The following is a 26,532-nucleotide window of genomic DNA, read 5'->3' on the forward strand; positions in this document are numbered from 1 at the left end:
GTTTTGCCTTGTGTGGTAGGTTTTGTACTCAATATATGTCAAAACAGGTAACAATTATGTGTGTCATGACAGTGTTATGACCATATTGTAACAAGTTATGACACGTTAGGTCAGCTGTTATAGCGTATTATGACACGGTCATGACCGTCTTATAACGCTGGGTGTCAAGTAAAGTGTTACCAAACACACAAACAAAACACACAACAGCATTCTCCAGCTGACACTTTGGACATTGTGTTCCAGAAAATCCTGCCAACAACCAAATGGTAATGCGACGCTACAGTCAGCATATGACAAATGACCAAAAAAAGGTTCTCTCCTATATTTTTGGACCTTGTTCTGTTCATGCTAACCTCCTCCTCAAATTGACATTGGCGCAGGGAGAGATGATCAATGATTGCATTTTTTTTTGACTCCTCCTGTCCTCCTTTTTTTTTCTACCACAAGGTACCTAGCTACAGCCCCCCCTACAATACCTCTCCTCCAGCAGATACTGACTGCCTATCTGACTGGGCTCCATCCAGACAGGACCAATTGGGCAGAAAATGTAACAGCAGCATCAGTATTTGCCACAATCAACTTGTTATTATTAAATATTTATGTATCCGTCCTAAAGCTGCCTCGTGATAAAGACCTCGCTAGATGGTCTCGGCGGTGCCCGATCTCCTCAGATTGAAATTAACATACTGTAGTGTGCAGCACGTCTTCTCTCTGGCTGTTTCAGAACTTTGTGACACAAATGTGATGTGAACATAGCAACAAAGAATCTGGCAGCATTATCGCCACAAGTTATTCTAAAGAAGAACAAGCGGATGTGCAAGAACCCCCAGACAGTTTCAGCTCAGTGTTTCTCCACAGTCGGCGCCCCGTGCCTTTCCATGTTAAATCCCTTCCCAAATCCCAGTAAGAACATTTAATTGAGACTAGATTTCAGGAGGATAAAGGTGCCACGTCTGCATGGATGAGACTAAATGAGTTCTGAATATGAAGAGGGGACTGAGTAATATTCACACATAAATAATGAACACAGTTGAATCTCAGAGTGCTCTAAAATGTAGCCCTCACACATGAATTATGCATATGGTATGGTGCTTGGCTGATCCATTTGAGATTTTATGTACTGGTGTTTGTGACAGCGAAAAGCTAAACATCTGTATTCTGTTTGTCTAATAAGAATTCAATATTACATTTCCCTATTGATGGTGAAGAATGAAATTTGCTCTGCTCCGTCTAAGCAACTTATTAACATCAAAGTATAGTCATGAGTTGCTTGTATGTACTTGGTTAAAAATGGTATAACTTGCTTTTCACGTTGTTTGAACGTTGCATTGGTGGCATTCTAAGAAAAAAAAGGTGCTACCTGGAACCAAAAAGGGTTCTTCGGCTATCCCCATAGGAGAACACTTTAAAGAACCCCTTTTGGTTCCAAGTAGAACCCTTTTGGGTTCCATGTAGAACCCTTTCCACAGAGGGTTCTACATAGAACCTAAAAGAGTTCTACCTGAAACCAAAAAGGGTTATCCTATGGGACAGCCTCAGAATCCTTTGGGAACCCTTTTTTCTATGAGTGTAGCTCTGCAAACATTTCCCTGAAATAAGCACCATATGAAGACCATGAGGCCCTCCTCGCCTCCTCGTTGCAGACGTGTGTTGATCTTTGCCTCTACCGTTAGTAGACAGCAAATCACCTGTTAGTACTGGAATCAATGGTCTGTGTCAACCCATTTCACAGACAAGTGCCTCTGTCTGGGGGAGGAGTCAGTGACACAAACAGCTGTGATTTACATAGACAATAGGGTGAGCTTTAAGAAGCACTATGGGTCACTCACCTAGTATCCTATCCATTTAAAAGCTTTTGCCAGAGACAAGTCTGCCATTGGCTAGGCACTTGTTGGATTTTGTTCAATAATGCTTCCTTCATCTCCTATTGATAAATGATCAATACAAGACTTAATCAGTGTGTACTGAACAGTGTGTTAACGTATGTGTTACACCTTTCTATGGTTGAGCTGAAACTCCTATTAGACTAATCTAATGCCATTGTCTGAGTCCAACTGAAAAGAAGCAGATACTGTCATCACTAAAGGATGCAGAAAAGAAACAGAGACTGCCCTTTAAATTGCGTTCAGCTAATTACTAAGGAATCCGTTGACAGTAACTAATAGTCGTCACTGGCCTTACTAATGAGAGGGCAAAGTTTGGTTTATTGGGACAGGGAGAGATTCAGCACATTCAGTGTCATTATCAGAATAATTTCCGGTCTGGAAGCCTGAGGAGAACCTGTGATAGATGGCCTCATTGAGGACCAGCTCTCATTCCTCAGCCATTTTGTTTGGATTCAATTTGGTTGGGGGCTCAAAATAGATAACGCTCTGGTTAGGTGCTCGCTGTTTGCATGCATTTCATAGGGTGTCAGCAAACCAGATGCTGTAAAGAACATGTGGAAATGCAATCTAAAAGAGAGGGGGCAGGAAATGAAAAGGCGTTGAAAACCTCATCACACCAATCGATCTACTCTCATTGAGAGGTTTGCAGAAAAATGGCTGGATTATGTTCGACAGTATAGTTTTCAAAGACAAAGGTCTGGTTTCTGCTGTTGAAATCCTGAGCTATACAGTCAACTTCCAAAATGTTGTCTGGCAAGAAATACCAATATATATATATATATTTGCCACCTGTTCTATGCTGATACTTAAACAAAATGGTATATGTTGCATTCAGTAACTGGGGGAACTAAACTCTGTTATTGTGAAAGGGTTTGTTAGCATTTTTGTTTTTCATTTAATTCCATCAAAATTAAATATGCAATATCTCTCACCCTGAAATGCCCCCATTTTCAGCTATGCTGTTTCCTTTGCCCTGTACCATTTGACAGACAGTCACCTATGTCTCAAAATTATGTTTTCCCCCACTAATGAACAGCTCTGTCCCTAAAATGCTGGTGCATCTAAAACTGTAACCATGACACGGGGTGTGAATGGAATGTAAATTAGCAAAACAGTCGACTCAGAGAAGATGGTACAGTATTTATGCAGCGTCTACTGTATGTTATTGGTTCTGTGTCTTCCACTGTAAACCACAGTCCATCCACCAGGACAAGGCCTGTGCTGATAGTTAAACATATAGCATTCCATACCTGATCGCTATTGAAAAAATGAATGCAAATAAATGTGTTACCTATAAGTATCATGAACTTCCAAAAGTCCATGATAGTCTCCTACCTTTTAAGAACTCAATGATGCTGGCGCCTCAGCAGAAAACCACTTAGGATAGGTGTTCAAATTAAAACTAGAGTTTAATATCAAATGTGTGGGTGGGACAGAGAAGATGTATGGAGGGGCTCTTTATGACATCTAATAACATTTTTATAGTCAAATCCTCCTCAGCTGTCTGGCAGAGACACAATCAGCACTAGAAAAATTACCCACAATTTGAAAGATGACACTTTCCGATGAATTATGCCATGTGCCGTTCTTAGTATCATTCTGCATTCTTCAAAGATAGTGTTTGACAATACCTCCGTCATTGTCCACAAACCATCAAGAACTGAGCAAGAAATGCCACTAGGAAAGCTTATTAATTACCATTACTAATAATACAGTAAGAATATTGAAAATGTACATTATACACTGTCAGACCACATAACAGTCAGAGTCATAACATTTTTATTTCCTCATAAAATTACAGCCTTTGGACTTCCAACACAGATAAATAATTCAACATATTCAAATCAACTAAATACCTAATATCAGACCGACAAACCCCTTCAGAGTAAAATCCATGTTAGGAAGTCTTTTTGAGAAGTTCAAAACAGACCAGCTTGACATTGCATTAATGAACACATACTACATCTTGCCACAGTAGCATGTCTAGCCTTCTGTAGAAGTTAGTTATATAGTCTCTGCTACCTCTCAGAGAGTTCACTGCCCCTTTCTAAGCTCCGGTGTCTCAGCTCTATGTGCACAGGGTATGAATAATGTGACGTTGGCGCCGAGTCTTGGCTGCTTGGCATCTTTTTCCCCTGTGCTTGCAAAAACGCTGGACTTTGGACCCTGATCCTCAGTGTGAACAAATTGGAGAGGATCAGACCTGGTCCCTGTACTGAGGATCCTGCTGAACACTTCCAGCATAAACTGTCTATGAGACAATTACTCATTTCCAGGAAGCACTCCCACTGAGACGCTCGGCGGATCACCAAAAGGGTGACATTTCTAAGCCCATGTTCCTCCTTTTGTGAGAGACTTAGGAAATCGATAGATGAAAATGGTTTTGATTTGAACAACACGGGCAAAATGTCAGCAACAATTAGCTGAGTCAGTGGCTGGCAGGCAGGGAAATGGCCTGCTGTTCAATGGCCTTTAGCTGGGTTCTGACTTGTCTATTATTCTGTTTCTATAGATAAGAAAGCAGAAACCAAGATATTTATAAAAAACAAATAAATAAAACCCCCAGTGAAATGTGTTTTTTATATATATTGTCAGTCACAGTAGTACAGCACCCCTGGAGTAAATTAGGGTTAAGTGCCTTGCTCAAGTGCACAGACCGATTTTTCACCTTGTCGGCTCTGGAATCAAACCAGCAACTTTTCGGTTACTGGCCCAATGCTCTAACCGCTAGGCTACCTGCCACCCAAATGATGTGTATACAGTACACGGAGGTCTGCACAAAGTCATTGTTTAATGTTTTACTGTTGTTGGCTCAATTTGACAAGTGGATTGTTCATAATTCCATGAAAGAAGTCCATATAAATGTATACGTAGCACTGCCTAGCGGTGAAGAAATCAAATAGGTTCATATGAAAACACAGTCTTCAGCGTCAGCTTCACATAGGGCTCTTACTCAAATGTATCTACAATTGTGCGGCATATGTCATGCATTCTCCAGCACATAATGTCACGTTTTCCACTCTAGGTAGCACCCTTAGTGTGGGTGGAGTCATTTTCTCTTTCAGACTCCAAGTGATGCATTTAGTCAAGTCTGTGATCTCATTATGGCTAAATGATAGCATGAAACCACATTAAAAGAAATGAACAGATGTACTATGGACAGTAAAGTAAAGAGTGAGGACAGCTCAGCTCGATGTAAAAGGTAACGGAAAGGGCAGCCAGCAGTTTGGTGGAGTGGTTTGCTTAAATATGTCAAATCCTCCTGCTGTGCTGCATACTGTACAGTATCATGGCGGTGGAATGCAGAAGTTTATCCCTGTTCAACAACAATAAACTACATCAGACTTCAATAAAACACAAGCTGGCTAATCATTCTTTCTTCAACTTGAGAAGCACATTTATTTATTTACTATATATACAGGTGAGGGATATTGTGTCATTGCATTACAGTTGTCAGTGCAACTGCAGTTTCTCCCATAAGGGATAAACAAACACATTCAAAGTTATCTCCCAATGTGGAAAAGCACTATAACATGTGTGTATCTCAATGTTCATTGTAACTGTGTGACAATCTCTCATTAACAGTATTCAACAAGTAAAAAAAAATACTACAATAACGTGTAAAATGTCATACATAATCTATACTGGATAACAGTCTTAAGTTCCCTACATGCACTGCATTGAGACATCCGTCCTTTTTACAGCATTGGGGTACAGGAGTTAGAGCTCAGAGCAGCATACAGCAGAGAAGAGTTGCCACGTTCAGCACCATGGACAGCACAATGCACATTATTAGAACGGTGAACCATTTTCAGCACCATGGACAGCACAATGGGAAGTATTAGAACTGTGAACCATTTTCAGCACTATGGACAGCACCATGTACATTATTATAACTGTGAACCATTTTCAACACCATAGACAGCACCATGTACATTATTGTAACTATGAACCATATTCAGCACCATGGACAGCACCATGTACATTATTGTAACTGTGAACCATATTCAGCACCATGGACAGCACAACGGGCAGTATTCGAACTGTGAACCATTTTCAGCACCATGGACAACACTATGCAGATTATTATAACCGTGAACCATTTTCAGCACCATGGACAGCATCCAAAGTAATACTGTGGGGAAAATGTCTTCCTTCAAATGATTGATTATCAAAGACTGATAGGACATTAACCATCAGCCACCAAGCCTTACTACTCCCTCAGAATCTGATGATTAGACCTAATTTTCCAATGCAAGGACAGGAGTTTGAGCGTTTTATCCGTGTGTATACAGAGACCTACAGTGCCTACTTTTCCAAATTAGACATTGAGTCTCATTATGAAATATAAAAGCTAACTGTGAGGCAAGGAATACAGCCAGATGCTTTTAAAATTCCCTTTGCACTGTCCCGTGGATTCTTTCAATATTAACAATTCTGCTAGATGGAGGTTGAGCTATGAGGACATGAGTCCAGAACATAGCCTCAATACAACAGCCCACCACCATTCTAAGAGTGATGAATCTACATTACCGGTACAAACTGAGCAGAACACAGTTGGGTAATACTGTAGAGCTCCCTTAGACATGACTGTAAAGCATTTGCACTTTGAAGCCCCAGGGTTCTCTCTAGCTGGACTGGAAAGGTTAATGAACCCCCCTACGCCTCGCTGTATCAATGTCATATTACTGGGGACTGTGGCCCCAATTGATCGGTGGTCCCAAATCACATTTCACTAATAGCAGGTTCAGCCCCATGGCAGAGCCACAGAGTGAAACAGAGAAACAGACTCCCTGGTGCCTCGCTAATTTGGAAAATCTAGTGTTTCACTACTCCAACGTTTCCTCTCTGCTCTCTGAGACTGGGAGAGCATCCACATTAGCTGAGTAAACTGATTAAAATATGCTCAAATCATGTAATGATGTATTGTGAGCCATTACGTTTGCTGTTTGCTTTTCAAGAAATGATGCTAAAATGACTGAAATAAAAAGCTGTGATGGAATTGTGGAATAACAATTTTGTGTGTGTATGTGTGTTTGTATTTGTGTTTGTGGATATTTTTTAAAATTCTATTACTTACTTACAAGCCCTTAACCAACCATGCAGTTCTAAGAACACTTCTTTTCCGTAAAACTGCGTTGTTGGTTAAGGGCTTGTAGCATTTCACTGTAAGGTCTACCTACACCTGTTGTATTCGGCGCATGTGACAAATAAAATGTGATTTGATTTGATGTTGTCTGGTGGGTAGACTGTATGGCTTTACTGGATAACATCTGCTCAATGGTTGTGCTTCGGTATGACACAAAGCAACGTGTTTATCTCCTTGGCTACAGTGCAGGGCCCCAGAACACCCATCTGTGAGAGAGAGCACAGAATCATGGAGATTTTACCTGTTCAAATCTAAGCCTTTTATGACTCAGACTAGCAATATTCAGTCACGTCTCTCAGTTTAGAATGTCCGTGAAGCAGAGATCTGTGCAACAGCTTGGAGATTTAAGATTAGAGATAATCTTAATTTCTAAATAAAAATGCTTGTTGTCCTATGAATTCCAATTGGCTAGAGAACACACGTTCATGTGAGTTATGTGGAAATGTTCACACACAGGTATCCACATTGACTATGCTTCACCTGCCAACTATATATGCTGTATGTCTCTATAAAATAGGCTACCAGGAGTATTCCTTTAAAAAGTTACATGCATGGAGAATATGATCATATGAAGAGTGACGTCAGACGGCATCTTTATATATTCATCATCTGTCCCTGACTGCCGCAACGGCATTCTTGAGAACTTTGAGAAAGCAGCCAAACATGAGCTGAACATCGCACATCCAGGGAAGGCGAGGCTGAGGCTTCGCACGGATTAGAGTCAATGGCAGATTACACCGTACCTTTTGGAAGAGATGCAGATTTTTGGATTTCGGCAGGTTTCCAAAGTCACTCATCATTATCCAACAGACGGCATATTTTACCCAGAACAACGGATTGAGGAAAACAAAGAATGGGATTGAGGATAACGACTCCGTGGGGGTTTAAGTGTTTCGACAAAATATTATGCAATTAGTTAATATTCCTGATGCAATCATCCTACCACTCAAACTATATGAACACATTTAGGCGGAATCATTCTACTTTTTCCAAGAAAATGGCTGATATCAATTTACTCCAAAGTTATCCAACAATTGTTTAATTGGAAACGATGCAAATTGTGCACATGTAATTTCTTGGAGGAACATTTACCTGGTTTTCTGTCGTATTGGGATGTTGGCAGAGGCAGAGTCCGGTACCACAGGGAGACACCGCAGTCCAGGCGCAGCACAGAAGAAAAACATGCAGTCCCTTGGCCCATGGAGATATGGCATATAGGTTCATGTCAAACCGAATCGTGCCATCTTCAAATAGGTTGAGCAAACGATTTATTTTTATATTCACCATTTCATTGTCCTTCACATATTTATGCTACAGCATACTGTTTTGTTGTGGTACAATCATGCCAACCCAGAGTTATGAGGAAAAAAGGTGCCTCCATCACAAGAACGTAGGAAGCGAAAAACTTCTGCAAAAAGATTGCATCGCGGACAGAAGGACTGCTCTGGATGAGACTTTAAACGTGGCACTCACTCACCAAGGATCAAGTAATGCTCGCAACCAAAGTAGAAATTCTGCCTTGCCCATCACTCACAAACGGAGTATTGCCCCATCCGAATATAATATTACTGTTGCACAGAAATATGGAAACAAAAAGTTACCTAACGCACTAATCATCGGGGTGAAGAAGGGCGGCACCAGAGCGGTGCTGGAGTTCATTCGAATTCATCCAGATGTGCGCGCGCTTGGAACAGAGCCCCACTTTTTCGATAGAAACTATGACAGAGGATTGGACTGGTACAGGTACGAAATGTCACGTTGATTTACATATATAATAAACTAATTTGTCTGTTTATGATATATTTTCATTTTCAATATTTTATTTGTTGAACAAGTGCACGGCCCCCTACAAATGAATTTATCACAATAAAACAGTAGGCTTAGGCTAAGTGGGTTTATAACTTCTTACAACCTAATGTATGTAAGCCTGCCTATGAGATAATATAGATATGCTTGGGTGTATTGCATCTATATCCATTCTATTCTAATGTGTATCTCTGACATTATTAGTCAACTTAAAAAGTGTGTACCAGGGTGTGTACTTGACTGTCCCAGGATTGTGTTCATGAAAGTCCAGAACGTTTTTCATGATCCTTAGGCAATTCATGTACCTTGTGGGATGGAATAATTGTGCAGTATATTCCCTCCTCTCACTCTTGTTGAAATTGTTGATAATGATCACTTAGAGATCTTTTTTTCATAACAAAATACAGTATAACAACAATTAGGGACACCTTCCTGATATTGAGTTGCAGCCTCAGTTCATCGGGGCATGGACTCTACAAGGTGTCGAAAGCGTTCCACAAGGATGCTGGCCCATGTTGACTCCAATGCTTCCCACAGTTGTACCAAGTTGGCTGGCTGTCCTTTGGGCGGTGGACAATTTTTGATACACACGGGAAACTGTTGAGCGTGAAAAACCCATCAGCGTTGCTGTTCTTGACATAAACCAGTGTGCCTGGCACCTACTACCATACCTCACTCAAAGGCACTTTAATATTTTGTCTTGCCCATTCACCCTCTGAATGATATACACACAATCCATGTCTCAATTATTGCAAGGCTTAAATGTCCTTCTTTAACTGTTTCCTCCCCTTCGTCTACAGTAATTGAAGTGGATTTAACAAGTGACGTCAATAAGGGATTATTGCGTTCACGTGGATTCACCTGGTCAGTCTATTTCATGGAAAGTGCAGGTGTTATTCATGTTTTGTATTCTCAATGTAGATACACTACATGACCAAAAATGATGTGGACACCTGCTCGTCAAACATCTCATTCCAAAATTATGGGTATTAATATGGATGTTGGTTCCCCCATTGCTGCTATAACAACCTCCACTCTTCTGGTAAGACTTGCTTCCATTCAGCCACAAGAGCATTAGTGAGTCGTCGTTCCAATTCATCCCTAAAGTGTTCAATGGGGTTGAGGTCAGGGCTCTGTGCAGGCCAGTCAAGTTCTTTCAACACTGATCTCGACAAACCTTTTCTGTATGGATCTCGCTTTGTGCATGGGGGCACTGTCATGCTGAAACAGGAAAAGTTGGAAGCACAGAATCATCTAGAATGTCATTGTATGCTGTAGCGTTACGTTTTCCCTTTACTGGAACTAAGCGGCCTACCCCGAACCATGAAAAACAGCCCCAGACTATTATTCCTCCTCCACCAAACTTTACAGTTGGCACTATGCATTGGGGCAGGTAGAGTTCTCCTGCCATCCGCCAAACACAGATTTGTCCGTCGGACTGCCAGTTGGTGAAGCGTGATTCATCACTCCAGAGAACCTGTTTCCACTGCTCCACGGTGGCAAGCTTTACACCACTCCAGCCGAAGCTTGGCATTGCGCATGGTGATCTTAGGCTTGTGTGCGGCTGCTCGTCCATAGAAACTCATTTCATGAAACTCCTGACAAACAGTTATTGCGCTGACATTGCTTCCAGAGGCGGTTTGGAACACAGTAGTGAGTGCTGCAACCGAACACAGATGATTTCTACTCGCTATGCGCTTCAGCACTCGGTGGTCCCGTTCTCTGAGCTTGTGTGGCCTACCACTTTGCGGCTGAGCCGTTGTTGCTCCTAGACGTTGCCACTTCACAATAACAGCAGTTGACTGGGGCAGCTGTAGCAGGGCAGAAATTTGACAAACGGACTTGTTGAAAGTCAGTGAGCTCTTCAGTAAGGCCATTCTGCTGCCAATGTTTGTCTATGGAGATTGCACAGCTGTGTGCTCAATTTTATACACTTGTCAGCAATGGTGTGACTGAAATAGTAAAATCTGCTAATTTGAAGAGGGAGCCACATACCATATAGTGTAGTTTGTGAGATAATTGATCTAAAGATTTGATTTCCCAAGGCATACAAATATTTTGGAATACCAGAGTAAAAGAAACACTCAGACCGAAAGCAATTGGAATCGTAAGCATTACAAGTAATCATGCCCCAAATCCAGGATGAAGTTACTTTGGCTTGATACCCAGGTTGAAATGCCACAGTATACCTGCAGTGTCGAATTTCAGTAAGTAAACATGCAGATCAACGGTAATAGATATTTTCAGGGGCAGACTTTTAAGAAACCCTCTCCAGCAGAAACATGGCTAATATTGATTAGAGACATCGGACAGGGTAGGACTCCTCCTGCCTTCCCTCTGACGGGATGCCCCTCCAGTGTACTGTACGTCGATGAGACGGGACACTGGCGCTGTCTCGTACCCACGAGTCAGACCTTGGATAACAAAGTCCATAGAAGAGTAATAGCCTTTTCTCATTATTGTGCCTACCCAAACAGTACCGCGCTGGCTTTTATATTTTCCTTTCACATGATCCTTTCCAGCATGGCCAGATCCAGTAAATCTCAGCTCAGCTTGGTTCAGTTGTGTGACTCTACCTGCTCTCATCCCTTGGCAGCCGTAAGACCATTGCTGAAGACCTGCATGCCTAAAAGCAGGCATTACACAGGTGTCACATTCTCCTCTCTGACAGAACATGGTGCCTGTTGAGTGAACCCGAGCAGGGAACTCTCATGGGTCGCATCTACACTTAGCCGAGAGAGAAAACCCACTGAAACAAAGAATGTGCCATTAGAAAGTGTTCTGTTCTGTAGGAGGTTCTGTCAGACAGGCCACTCTAGTGAAATCACCCAGCACCTCTCCCTAAGCCCAGTTGGTTGTGGTGTGTGCTCACTGTTCCATCGCAGTGTGATGCCATTTATACCTGTTGTGTTTAAGTCAGTTGAGTCAGACTCACCCATGGGGAGCTGCTTAAATCAATAAAAGGGACCTGGAGGCATTCAGTTCAGGGCTGAGGACTTGACGGAGCAGTGCTTTTTCACACACTTAGCTCTGGAGGTTAAGAATAGGCCTATAATATAACTTCAATAATGCTAATATTAGACTAATAGAACAGCGGGAAGTTAGTGTGCCAGTAGGCTTCTGCCAATATAGTGCCAATATAGCAGATACTGTATTCATATAATTAGTTTCACGTTAATTATTAATTACACTCACACTTACGTACCCACCCCCATGCATGCACACACACACACACACACACACACACACACACACACACACACACACACACACACACACACACACACACACACACACACACACACACACACACACACACACACACACGAACAGGCTCTAAATTCATCAGTACTATTTGGGGACTGATTAATTAAAATGCCACAGAGGCCAGGACCTAGCAACAGTGTCTCTAATCCCCTCTGAAAGCAATTTTAGTTTAGCCACTGACATCTTGCAATAAGAGCCACATAAATGCCGCCAGTAATGAGAAAGATAAATTGGCTGATTAACGTCAGAAGTTCCATACAAATCACCTTTAATAATGTGCTTTAGAGAGTCTTATTTTTCATTTGATTTCAGTCCAAGACATGAGACACCATCCATTTAAATGGAATGAGTGTTTGCTGTATTAGTTCACCTCAGTCATGGTGGCTGAAACTTTATGCAGACTAGAACTAATACGACCTGGTCTCAGCATTAAATAATACGATTGTCACCATCGTCTAATGAGGCACTGTGATAGACTGTCCTCTATTTCTAATCTTTTTCATTGTGCATTACTTGCATTATCCAACTATTTTCACCCCATTGTAAGTGACAGACCTGTGCAACGACAGTGAAATAGTGCAGTGTTCATTACATGATCTCCAGAATAGAATAAGACCCATTTGGCCTCATTTAGATTGGATGTGAGTGTCTCTCCATCCCTGTGACTATATAAGGGGCAGATGAATCATACATTATACTGCAACCAATTCCGCAACACTTCGTGGACCCGTTTTTCCATTTTCGCACACGATCAAAAACATCTAACAAATCCGCATCACTACACACCATCACCATCAGAACTTAAAAGGGCATCTCAGCTCTACTGATTTTACAGGAGTCAGACGCACATCAAATAGATTCCCTGATTCCCTGTTCAAATTGTGCAAGAGGCCTCGTAGACTCTGCTTCAGCCAAGAGTATTCTCCAGGTCCACCATTAATTGGCTCAGGGAGGATACTGAGCCCCGGAACTCTAGCGTCAGAAAGGTTGACGAGGACAGAAAGTTGTCTGCTGCTCATTTAACGGAGGGAACTGCACATTCCACTGACCCAGGCATCTCTCTCCACTAGTAATGAGGAGTCTTAATCCCGATATAGCTCAGAAACATGTAGCAGTTAACATTAATTACAAAAACAACTCCTCTCGGGAATATCCCCCAAAGACACTATGGCACAGTGAGGTTTTTGTATTAGGATTTTGTATTGAATAAGTCATTAACTGGAGTTGCCAGCAGCAAGAGACAGAGGTAGTGGTGTTGTGAGCTTCCTACTCGGATTCAGGGATAGAGCCTTTACCAACTGTAGGTAACCCAGCAGTACATAACATTAAGAGCTGTTGAGAGTGGTAGGCCACCCTGGAGGCAAGGCCACACAATGACACTATTCTGAGAGACAGAATCTAACATGGCTGACACCAAACCTATAAATGTATAATGTGATTAAATAAATGTGTAGTTTTGACTGTAGTAAATTGAGTTGAATTAAATGGGGACATGCACAACTCTGTTCAAACTGTTTTTCCTGGAGTCTAGACTAGTTAGTACAATACATAGTATACACGCCTCAAACATTTTCCGGAATGATAATGGCACCGAAGGAGATGGCCGCCGTTTTACGATCCCATAACCAATTGTTCTATTGTGTATGTTTTTTTGCACTGTTTGTAACTCATTTTCTACATAATGTTTCTGCCACCATGTCTATTGACCGAAAAGAGCTTCTTGTGATATCAGGGCATCGATTACTCACCCCGTATTGGAGGAATTAATCTTCTTCAACGAGTTGGACGGGAAGAACTTACTCCAGACACCCGACAAGGCCCTCATCCCTGTCATTCGCAGGAGGAAAAGACAGAGATATCGTGGACGACGGTCCGGGTGCCTTGTAAGGATCTGTCATGGAGAGGATAATCTACCTACCTTTACCAATCAATCTATAATAAAATAGACGAACTACGAGCACGTATATCCTACCAGCGGGACATTAAAAAAGTAATATCTTATGTTTCACTGAGTCGTGGCTGAACGACGACATGATTAACATACAGCTGGCGGGTTTCAATCTTTTTCGGCAGGATAGAACAGTGGCCTCTGGTGGCAGCGGACTATGTATATTTGTAAACAACAACTGGTGCACGAATTCCAAGGAAGTCTTGAGGTTTTGCTCGCCTGAGATAGAGTATTTCATGATAAGCTGTAGACCACATTATTTACATCTATATTTTTCGTAGCTGTCTATATACCGCCGCAGACTGATGCTGGCACTAAGACAGCACTCAATGAACTGTATACGGACATAAGCAAACAGGAAAACGCTCATCCAGAGGTGGCCCTCCTAGTGGCCGGGGACTTTAATACAGGGAAACTCAAATCAGTTTTACCTCATTTCTATCAGCATGTTAAATGTGCAGCAGAGGGAAAACAACTCTAGACCACCTTTATTCCATACACAGAGACACGTACAAAGCTCTCCCCCACCTTCTATTTGGCAAATCTGACCATGATTCTATCCTCCTGATTCCTGCTTACAAGCAAAAACTAAAGCAGGAAGAACTAGTGACTCCGTCAATAAGAAAGTGGTCAGATGAAGCAGATGCTAAGCTACAGGAATGTTTTTGCAAGCACAGACTGGAATATGTTCCGGGATTCTTCCGATGGCATTGAGGAGTACACCACATCAGTCACTGGCTTCATCAATAAGTGCGTTGATGACGTCGTCCCCACAGTGACCGTACGTACATACCCCAACCAGAAGCCATGGATTACAGGCAACATTCGCACTGAGCTAAAGGGTAGAGCTGCCGCTTTCAAAGAGTGGGACTCTAACCCGGAAGCTTATAAGAAAATCCGCTATGCCCTCCAACAAACCATCGAACAGGCAAAGCATCAATACAAAGATGGAATCATACTACACCGGCTCCAAAGCTCCTCGGATGTGGAAGAGCTTGCAAACTATTACAGACTACAAAGGGAAGCACAGCCACGAGCTACCCAGTGACACAGACCTACCAGATGAGCTAAATTACTTCTATGCTTGCTTCGAGGCAAGTAACACTGAAACATGCATGAGAGCACCAACTGTTCCGGAAGACTGTGTGATAACGCTCTCAGTAGCCGATGTGATTAAGACCTTAAAAAAGGTCAGCATTCACAAGGCCGCAGGGCTAGACGGATTACCAGGACGTGTACTCCAAGCATGCGCTGACCAACTGGCAAGTGCAGACCACCATAGTTCCTGTGCCCAAGAACACTAAATGACTACTACCTAAATGACTACTGACCCGTAGCACTCACATCTGTAGCCATGAAGTGCTTTGAAAGGCTGGTCATGGCTCACATCAACAACATTATCCCAGAAACCCTAGACCCACTCCAATTTGCATACTTCCCAAACAAATCCACAGATGATGCAATCTCTATTGCACTCAACACTGCCCTTTCTCACCTGGACAAAAGGAACTCCTGTGAGAGAATGCTATTTATTGACTACAGCTCAGCGTTCAACACCATAGTGCCCTCAAAGCTAATCACTAAGCTAAGGACCCTGGGACTAAACACCTCCCTCTGCAACTGGATCCTGGACTTCCTGACGGGCCGCCTCCAGGTGGTAAGAGTAGGTAACAACACATCTACCACTCTGATCCTCAACACGGGGACCCCTCAGGGGTTTGTGCTTACTCTCAAATCAAATCAAATCCAATTTTATTTGTCACATACACATGGTTAGCAGATGTTAATGCGAGTGTAGCGAAATGCTTGTGCTTTTAGTTCCGACAATGCAGTAATAACCAACAAGTAATCTAACTAACAATTCCAAAACTACTGTCTTATACACAGTGTAAGGGGATAAAGAATATGTACATAAGGATATATGAATGAGTGATGGTACAGAGCAGCATAGGCAAGATACAGTAGATGGTATCGAGTACAGTATATACATATGAGATGAGTATGTAAACAAAGTGGCATAGTTAAAGTGGCTAGTGATACATGTATTACATAAGGATGCAGTCGATGATATAGAGTACAGTATATACGTATGCATATGAGATGAATAATGTAGGGTAAGTAACATTATATAAGGTAGCATTGTTTAAAGTGGCTAGTGATATATTTACATCATTTCCCATCAATTCCCATTATTAAAGTGGCTGGAGTTGAGTCAGTGTCAGTGTCAGTGTGTTGGCAGCAGCCACTCAATGTTAGTGGTGGCTGTTTAACAGTCTGATGGCCTTGAGATAGAAGCTGTTTTTCAGTCTCTCGGTCCCAGCTTTGATGCACCTGTACTGACCTCGCCTTCTGGATGATAGCGGGGTGAACAGGCAGTGGCTCGGGTGGTTGATCTTTATGGCCTTGATGATCTTTATGGCCTTCCTTCTGTTCTCCCTGTTCACTCATGACTGCATGGCCAGGCACGACTCCAACACCATCATCAATTGTCCCGATGACACAACAGTGGTAGGCCTGATCACCTACAATGATGAGTCAGCCTATAGAGAGGAGGTCAGAGACCTGGTCGTGTGGTGCCAGGACAACAACCTCTCCCTCAACGTGATCAAGACAAAGGAGATAACTGTGGCCTACAGGAAAATGAGGACCGAGCACGCCCCCATTCTCATCGATGGGGCTGTAGTGGAACAGGTTGAGAGCTTCAAGTTCCTTGGCGTCCACATCACCAACAAACTATCATGGTCCAAACACACCCAGACAGTCGTGAAGAGGGCACGACAAAGTCTATTCCCCCTCAAGAGACTGAAAAGATTTAGCATGGGTCCTCAGATCCTCAAAAGGTTCTGCAGCTGCACCATCGAGAGCATCCTGACAGGTTGCATCACTGCCTGGTATGGCAACTGATCAGCCTCCGACCGCAAGGCACTACAGAGGGTAGTGTGTATGGTCCAGTACATCACTGGAGCCAATCCTCCTGCCACCCAGAACCTCTGTGTTAGAGGAAGTCTCTAAAAATTGTCAGACTCCAGCCACACTGCTCTCTCTGCTACCTCACAACAAGTGGTATGGGAGCGTCAAGTCTAGGTCCAAAAAGCTTCTTAATTGCTTCTTCCCTCAAACCATAAGAATCCCGAACAGCTAATCAAAGGGCTACCCAGACCCCTCTTTTACGCTGCTGCTACTCTCTGTTTATAATCTATGCAAAGTCACTTTATCTCTGCCTACGTGTACATACTACCTCAATTACCTCCACTAACCGGTGCCCCTGCACATTGACTCTGTACCGGTACCCCCTGTATATAGTCTCTCTTGTTATTTTACTGCTGCTGTTTCATTATTTGTTACTTTAAAAATGTGTATTTTTTACTTATCTATTTTTTAACACTTAAAAAAAAATTCAACTTCTTAAAGCATTGTTGGTTAAGGGCTTGTAAGTAAGAATTTCACTATAAGGTCTACACACCTGTTGTGTTCGGCGCATGTGGCAAATACAATTTGATTTGAATTTGAATTGATTCCTTGCCAGGAATATTCCAATATTTCCTATCTCTAGCATTTTCCAGGTGTCTTTAGAACCATTTTTATTTCAACTGCAGACTGAATGAATATTTGCTGTGTCTCATTATGCGTTGGTAATGTTTTCCATTACTCCCTGCAGTTCAGCAGAAAGCCTTTTGCAAAGACAGGCAGGGGGAAATGTGACAGGAGGAAACAAGTTTAAACTGAACAGGATGTGAGGACAGGCTGACATGCACTGAAATAGTTTTGTTTACACTGTGTTTCATTGAAATTGGCAGCTGAGCCGCAGTTAATTCATCTGAAACATTTACACAATTAACTGAAATGCTCATCTAAGGATGTGCAGCTTGCCAGCCATGGATTTCGGGGTCTTCCGAAGAGTGTCTTCATTTTTGTATAGTTGGACACTTTCCCACATCAAAGTCAGACACAGTAACAGCATTTGGTTCGCCTTAATTCAATGCTTTATCGCTTCAGTAGAGCAATTGTCTCAAAACATCCTCAGTGGTTTAGAATATTCCAATGTATTGTCATTTCTGTGAAACGTAGGGCAGAGCCAACACGACTAAATCAGACATCATTGAGGTCAGACTGATTATGATTCTGAATTATTTGTTTCCCATACAGACAAACAGGACAGTCCTGATGTAAAAACATAGATTACTCTGGAACATCTCTACATCTCCAACTGTCTTGGCAGTTGACTATAACTGATTTCTTGGTCTAGTTAACCAACCAGCTGACCTGGCTTCAGTATTGCTGCCTGGGACATTGCTCGGTAACCCTTAATTGACTTCCATTGAGACAAGCTTCTGTCGCTGCTGACTGGTGATTAATGCTTGGACGTCATTCCAGCAGAAATGGGAGTGAGTGAAATATTAATAAGATAATCTTTTCCAGTGGAGACAGAATGAAGCCATTTCCTTCGTACCAGGCGAGGGGAGTAGACTGCAGTTGGTGATGCGGTTGTATAGCGACTCTGGTTTTATTACAGCTTAGTGCATTAGAACACATGAAGCTGTGTAATTGCAGTCTGGGTTGTTTGCAACCGTAACATAAAATGGTCTGTACAAATGAACCCTCCTTGTGTCATTGAAGATATGCCGTAGCCATACCTTAAACATAGACACATAAAGTAGTTTGTAGCAATACTCTATAATGATTTAAAAGCTTTCTCACATACTGGTATTACCTTTCCCTGAATCCTATAACCTTAGATAGTATTCACTGTATTGTTGTGAGATGTCATACAAATTGGAAGATGAAAGGCTTCAGAATGAAACCAATGGATAAGAGTATGACTGTCTATGTGAATGTGAATATAATTCAGGCCCCGGTAATAGAGGTATGTGAGAAAGCTTTGAAATCCACATGCAATACTGTATAACACGACACTTCAACAACATCAACAGCATCCACCAAGAAAGCAGTATAGACATGCTCTAAATCCCAGGCTTTTCCCTGCACTGATCTCACTTCGTCTTACGTTCTACAGATCGTTTGGAAGTGACCATGATGAGCCATGAGACCTTTGTAATAATTTAATCAGGGGTTTTTCCAAATAACCCCCGCTCGAGCCGAGGCCATTCCAACACCACAGATAATGGATACGTTGAAGTCACCATGCTCCCTGTCCCTGGTTAGTAGACAGTAACTCACAAAAAGTGTGTTGTATAATAGGCAGGGTTCATTATTAGTCTGTGTGATGACAGACACGTTCTGCTCTGCCAGAGATAGGGGCCACTCTCTAAATCTCTCCGTCTGTCTGTTGCAGGGACGCTGCCTGCTTGTCATGATTGATGGTTTCCAATTTAAATCCCAATCAGATCAGGCCTGGCCCTCGCATTACTGTCCAATCCTCCGACTCATCATAAAGCTGGGTAATTAGTACCATGAGGCCTGGATTAATTCTGTTGAAAACAGTGTGTCACCTCCACAGCCTTTCTACTGACAGTGGATGATAGCTTGAACGTGGAGGACGTGAATACAACACTGAAGAAGGCAAACAAAATCATCAATGCAGTGGAGGCTGCTGAGGGGAGGACGGCTCATAATAATGTCTGGAACAGAGCAAATGGAACAGCATCAAACAATATTTGATGTGTTTGATACCATTCCTCTGATTCCGCTCCAGCCATTACCACGAGCCTGTCCTCACCAATTAAGGTGCCACCAACCTCCTGTGCCACATAGGTTTAAGATTAAGCAGAATACTTCATGATTGAGTTATTGACTTAGCCACATCAATACCTGACTCTGTACATCTATTGAAATATGCTGTGCTACATTTTAGCTCAACCTTAGAGAGGCCACACGTGTTCTACACATCTATGGAAAGATGTATGCTACATTTTAGCTCAACCTTAGAGAGGCCACACGTGTTCTACACATCTATGGAAAGATGCTATGCTACATTTTAGCTCAACCTTAGAGATGCTACAGGTGTTCTGTGCATCTGCCGTCACACACATTCCATTTCGTCCACATCAAAAGATCTGCAAAATGACCATACCAAAGTAATGTAGACGCACTACTGTGGTTCACGAGCAAATATTTACTGAGGACTCTTACAATGCACTCAATTCCCTCTTGATTTGAAACATCAATGAAGTTACACTGGCGAGGTCTGGGTTAATTGATTGTGCTGAAGGAGATGATCCAAAGCCGACCTTTACCTGCTGCTACGGTCTTACATGCCTGATATATGTGTCTGTACAATGTTGACTTGCTCAGTGGAGCCACGTTAGCAGCCAGGGAACTCGGCACATCCTTTGGCACTTTTAATGTTACAGTATGCCAGACATGATTTTTAGGTGTTGGTCTCAACACATCTGTCAGGGGAGGATATTAAATACACACTTGTGTTTTTACCAGTGAGGGGGGAATTGCTATCTCTTTGCAATCTTGTGAGCACTGGGCACATTTACAATGTTGGGATAGATCCTCCACACCTCGATTCATTAGAGGGATTAAAATGTCACAGCCAAGCCTGTAACGCATCCTGACTCCTCTCAGAGTTTCACCAATAACCTGAACAGGAGACGGCTGTAAATTATTCCAGTCAATTTAGTTCCAGCTCACAGGATCCGGATGATGATCAGAGCGGGGAGCCCATCCATCTCTCTACAACTTTGATTCATGACACAAAATGCCAGTTACTGCCAGCTTTATAGATATATGTGTGTGGGTGTACTCAATGTGTCAAAATGTGTGCAATGGCAGTACAGTTCCACATTGTGGATATACCTTCCAACTATATTCTACATCATTATTAATATTTCACTAATGGTTAATTCTACAGAGTTATCTGATATGATTTACAATATATCATCTGTAACATTGTCCCAGAGCTCCAAAAAGCTCGTCAGTAATTGAGAGCTGGAGTGATCATGGTGACCCTATCCTTTTGAGAGTAGGCCTATCGAGCGACAATGAAGGCTTTTAGAAAGCTACACGACTGAAGGTGCTCGCTGTTCTCTTCAAGCACCATAGGGTGTCAGGACAGAATACACTGCTGCTAAATGGCTTACAGCCATGTCACAGAAACCTTGGCGTATTACAATTACAGCCTCCTCCCATCCTCTATAATGCTACAAGCACCTCCATTGAAAAAGGCAGGCATCTAAATACAGGGAGACCAATGCAAATAGCAACTGGCAATTGATGTTAGTGGAAGTTTCTGGTGTGATATCAGACCTTTGCATGGAGCCATTCCTAATGTCCCACTGTGGTGGTTGTGTTCTCAGTTACGCAGTCAGTATGCTCACATGAATAACTGTTCTTCTCCTCGGTTTGGGTATTTACATAAGAGGAAAATGGAAGATGGCACTTTAGTTAAATGTTAATGAAATGTTTCTTGATGAGAAGCGGGTTTATATTCTGGTCAATTGAATGTTTTGTAATCATGTGGATGGGCTTTCATTTATAATAATCAATATCTGTAAAACAAATGTTAGTTCAATAAATTAAAAAAACTGCAGAGAACAGCAGGTGGACCATTTATTTTATCAATGTAATTTGTTCGATCTGAGAGGGCAAATTCATTTCTCAAATACATGACATGGATTAAATCTCTGCTGAAATGAGAATGTATGCACAACGTGTAGGCCTACACTATGGAAGGGCAGATTATGCCAATGCAAATTCCACCAATGTAATTCAAATCAGGTTAATGAAACAGTGGCAAGGCTGTCCCTGACAAGTTGTTAACGTTTAATGATAAAGAGAAGGGGGGAATAATCGAAAGAGCAAATGTACATGCGCATCCCATCACTCCAATCATGAACAAATAAAGTTCAATTCAAGCTAGGTTTCTGTTCAACCAATCCCAGGACTCAGCAAACCCAGGAGATAATGTGAACATGTCATGTTGTTTCTTGTGCTCCCCAACATGCACATGTTCATCTTTAGGCAGTGGATCATTGTTGTCTTGTACTTGGAAAATGGAAAATGTAATTGGTTGTGTGGAGTAAGAGAATCCCATTGAATTATATGTTCCATTATGGCTTTCTCTATGGAAAGCTGCACTAAACCTTTTTGTGTCCTGGTCTCGTCTGAAACCTTGGTGGATTAAATAAAGTTATAGGAGGTGAGGGATTTTCTTTCATTCCTAATCGACAAGAAATGCACCTCTTCGTGGCAGTCTAGAAATGCTACAAAGCACGGCTGCTAAAGCTAGTACAGCACCAACACTCCTTCTCATCAGCAAAAGAGTGAGAATTTCAGATCTTGTTCACGCTGCGTTCAGCTCCTGCACCAGGCACCAGGGGAAGTGTTAGACTGTCAGTAACACCATCCTGGGTGTTGGTTGTGTGGATTTAACAAAAGGTTTATGTAATATGCTTAATTGCAGCTATTTCTTTTAACAGTGTTAAAACAGTGAGAATTGTGAAACAGTGAGAATTGTGAAACTGAAAAGGGTAGCGTTTGAAATGATATAACCCAACAGTGTTGGAATGTCTGTAGCTTTCTCCATGAGATTATATAGGTCCCTAAAATTCCATCAACGCAATAATACATGTATGGAAGTGTGAAGAAAGAGGAAGAATATGCTATACTATAGGTTAAGGTTGATGATATAACTAAGTTGGGATTCCATCACATAGCACCTGAGATATACAGTAGTAGCATGTATTTAGCATACTGTAAAGCTGTTTTCTGGGGATGGTGCTACTGCTGTTCTGTTCCTTCTATCCCATGGAAGATTAATGATTGCCTGTGGCCCTAAACTGGTAAGGCTAACTGAGACACCCAGCAGAACCGCACATGATTCATAAGTCAAGCTAAACTGATCAATATTTATCGGACGGTTAAGGTACACTACATGACCAAATGTATGTGGACACCTTCAAGTCAAACATTTCATTCTAAAATCATAGGCATTAATATGGAGTTGGTCGCCCCCCTTTGCTGCTATAACAGCCTCCACTCTTTTGGGCAGGCTTTCCAATAGATGTTGGGACATTGCTGAGGGGACTTGCTCCCATTCAGCCACAAGAGCATTGGTGAGTTCGGCAGTGATATTGGGGCGATTAGGTCTGGCTCACAGTCGGTGTACCAATTCATCCAAAAGGTGTTCGATGGGGTTGAGGTCAGGGATCTGAGCAGGATAGTCAAGTTCTTCCACAAAGATCTCGACAAACTATTTCTGTATTGTCATGCTGAAACAGGAAAGGGCCTTCCCCAAACTGTTGCCACAAAGTCAGAAGCACAGAATCATCAGTCACAGACATAAAGTTACTATTTTATTTACTGTATCAGTTTTAAGTGCAAGAATGGTTTTGGGAGAAACTGCTCGATGCACTTTAGGTGGGATCTATCCATGTCAATGGTCAAAAGTTTCAGGGAATCAAGGTCCTGACCTGTATCTAGAGCTTTTATTATGGCTTTTATTATGGATACACAATGGGAAAGCCCAGTAGCCTAGAGGTTAGAGAGGTGGACCAGAAGCATGTTGGGAAAGGCAGAATACACATTTCTGTTCTAACCAATGGACAATGATGTTGTATTCAAATGTAGGTTGTAATTGTATCTTAGTACTATTCAGGCCTCCTGAATGGTACAGCGGTCTAAGGTACTGAATTGCAGTTCTAGAGGTGCTACTACAGACCCAGGTTCATTCCCGGGCTGTGCCACAACCGGGCCCAATTGGCCCAGTGTTGTTCGGGTTAGGGGAGGGTTTGGCCGGTGGGGCTTTACTTGGCTCTAGTGGCTCCATGTTTAAATACAACTTTTGCATAACCCAGGTTTTAAACAGGAATGATACATTTCTTAACTCCCATTGCTCGAATCATGAAAGGAAATTTCCAGAGCAATGCCAGTCTCTACATTTTCTTGGAAAATATCAGAACACTAGTCCTTACTTTGCTATGCATGGTTTCCATAGATATGAGAAAAACTTTACAAACATTTTAAGATGCATTTCCCCAGAAACTTTATGAAAATGATGACCTATTTAGTGTGACCCAGATTCTCCCAAGCATCTTTTTCTGTTGGATGTCCTTAATGCAGGTGATTGTGATTTATGAACACCAGTCTAAAATGTGATTGGATGATTTCCCTCCAGCCCTCAGCATCACTGTCACCCTGGAGATAGGGAACATGAGTTGTTTTCATGAAACCTTTTCAGCTGTCGAAGTGGATAACAATTTCTGCAAGACAATTAAATTGCTTTACTATTCTATCCCCTTCTAGAGTACTAATGCAATGGATTCCAGGCATAAAAGTTAAATCAGCGTTTTTCTCTTTCTGTCTTTCCCTATTTAGAGGACTAATGCCACGGACTCTAGACAGCCAAATCACCTTGGAGAAAACCCCCAGCTACTTTGTGACAAGAGAGGCTCCCAGGCGCATCGCCAGTATGTCCCCCAACACCAAGCTGATTGTGGTGGTGCGTAACCCAGTCACCAGGGCCATCTCAGACTACACACAGACTCTGTCCAAGAAACCGGACATCCCCACCTTCGAGGAGCTGGCCTTCCAGAACCGTAGCCAGGGTCTGGTAGACACCTCATGGAACGCTATCCGCATAGGGATGTACATCCTCCACCTAGAGAACTGGCTGCAGTACTTTCGCCTCTCCCAGATCCACTTTGTGAGCGGCGAGCGGCTGATCACGGACCCGGCGGGGGAGCTGGGCCGCGTCCAGGACTTCTTGGGTCTCAAACGCATCATCACAGACAAGCACTTCTACTTTAACCGAACCAAAGGCTTCCCTTGCCTGAAGAAGCCAGAGAGCAGCAGCCAGCCCCGCTGCCTGGGCAAGTCCAAGGGCAGAACTCACGTGCAGATCGACCGGGAGGTCATTGAGCAGCTCCGGGACTTTTATAGGCCTTTCAATATCAAATTCTATGAGATGGTGGGGCAAGACTTTAGGTGGGATTGAGAATCTGATTAAAAAAATAACCAGGTGATATGTGCTTATTGAAATGCATACCTTAGTGGAGTCATTCGAATGAGGACACCTTAAAGTAAATCCAATTTCTCTTCATGTTTGAAAATACAGTGCGAGTTTAACAAGGTGTGTGTAATCTGCCACTAACTTTAAGACCTTTGGTATAATTTCCTAGTTCTTACTTTCACATCATGCCGGTTTTGTTAACCAAATAAAAGAGAAAGATATGCTGCCATGCCATTTAATCTCACAATTAGTATTCGTCATCAACTAAATTGTGCTTCTTCACAAAGGCCTGTTACTTTTACAACACTGTACCATGTCAATCGTTCCAACTCAATGGACAACAATAAAGAGTATAGAGACAGCTGAGATTTGTTGTAACATGTCTGTCCTATGCTACAGTATGATCACAGACATGACAAAGCTATTGTATGTGAACTTGGCATAAAATGTGTATCATAAAGGCATTCTGGCAAATTGAAACCATAATTAATGTAAAAACAGTTCATGGATGCCCTCATGCATATTATCGTATCAAATCATGGGCATTATGATGATAATTGGAAGCATTTGTCTTTTCAGTTTCACACAAGAGAGAAGAGGTAGAGTGTAATGGAAAGACAGAGGAAGACGTGGGGAACTACAGAGCAAAGTGAGCTCTTCATCCAAGGCAGCATGTAGAAAAACAGCTGTTGTTTTTACTCTGCCTTTTGAGAAATTAGGAATGGCTTGATTAAAGAAGCTCAACTAAGAAGCTCCCAAACAAGCAGATTCAGATTGAATAATGTAAGTTGAGCACTGCAGTCTTGGATAAATGTTTTAAGGCAGAACTTGTGTATTAATCATTGCCCAAACAGTACATAGAAGTACACAAATTACAGAGCGTTACATCTAATTGAACCCCTACAAAGCATTTGCAAATTTGGGGATGTAATAAATGCCCAGTATTCCTAGTTTAATTGCAATCAGGGTTGTAAAATAACCACCTCCATGTAACATAGACGCATAGAACTAATGCATATTTTACATATGTATTACATATTCATAGCAGCAGTATAAAAACTGTGCTGTTCCTTCCACGGCATGTCCTTGGTGTAATGAACACGAGGGGAGACAGAGAGCTGGTTTCAAGTTCAGGGCGCAGCAGGTGATGACTGAAAAGGACCACAGGAGGAGGCAGGTAGCTGGGTCCAGGGGCAGGCAGAAGGTCATACACAGGGGGTCCAACAAGGCAACAGTACCGGCAGGGAAAAGGCTAGTGACGTCATCTGGGAGATCAGGCAATAGGTTGATAACAGGAAATCCGATAGGCTAAAGTACAGGCAGGGAATAGGCAAAAGGTGTCATTAGTGAGGCAGGCAAAAATTATCATACACGGGAGGTGTAAATCACGTGAAAAACAGAGTTCCGAAGACATGTGTCACAAAACAAACAATACCTCACAGTGATGGGGTGCAAAGAACTGAACTAAATAGTGTGTAATAATGACCTACAGATGTGTGAACAGGTGATTAGAATTCAGGTGACTGGGATCTGGAGAGTGAGCTGCGTTCAGGGGATC

The 26,532-nt window shown here is 42.3% G+C and overlaps 1 protein-coding gene across 1 annotated transcript; it reads left to right on the top strand.

Annotated features, from left to right (window-relative positions):
* Positions 1-7,681: 7,681 nt before the first annotated feature.
* On the top strand, positions 7,682-25,335 carry LOC109897605 (heparan sulfate glucosamine 3-O-sulfotransferase 2). The gene is made up of 2 exons (XM_020492122.2): positions 7,682-8,778; positions 24,341-25,335. Exons 1-2 carry the CDS (start codon positions 8,243-8,245, stop codon positions 24,957-24,959), a joined length of 1,155 nt encoding a protein of 384 aa, XP_020347711.1. The 5' UTR covers positions 7,682-8,242; the 3' UTR covers positions 24,960-25,335.
* Positions 25,336-26,532: the final 1,197 nt, after the last annotated feature.

Source organism: Oncorhynchus kisutch, linkage group LG10, assembly GCF_002021735.2.
Source record: "Oncorhynchus kisutch isolate 150728-3 linkage group LG10, Okis_V2, whole genome shotgun sequence".
Classification (NCBI taxonomy): Eukaryota; Metazoa; Chordata; class Actinopteri; order Salmoniformes; family Salmonidae; genus Oncorhynchus; species Oncorhynchus kisutch.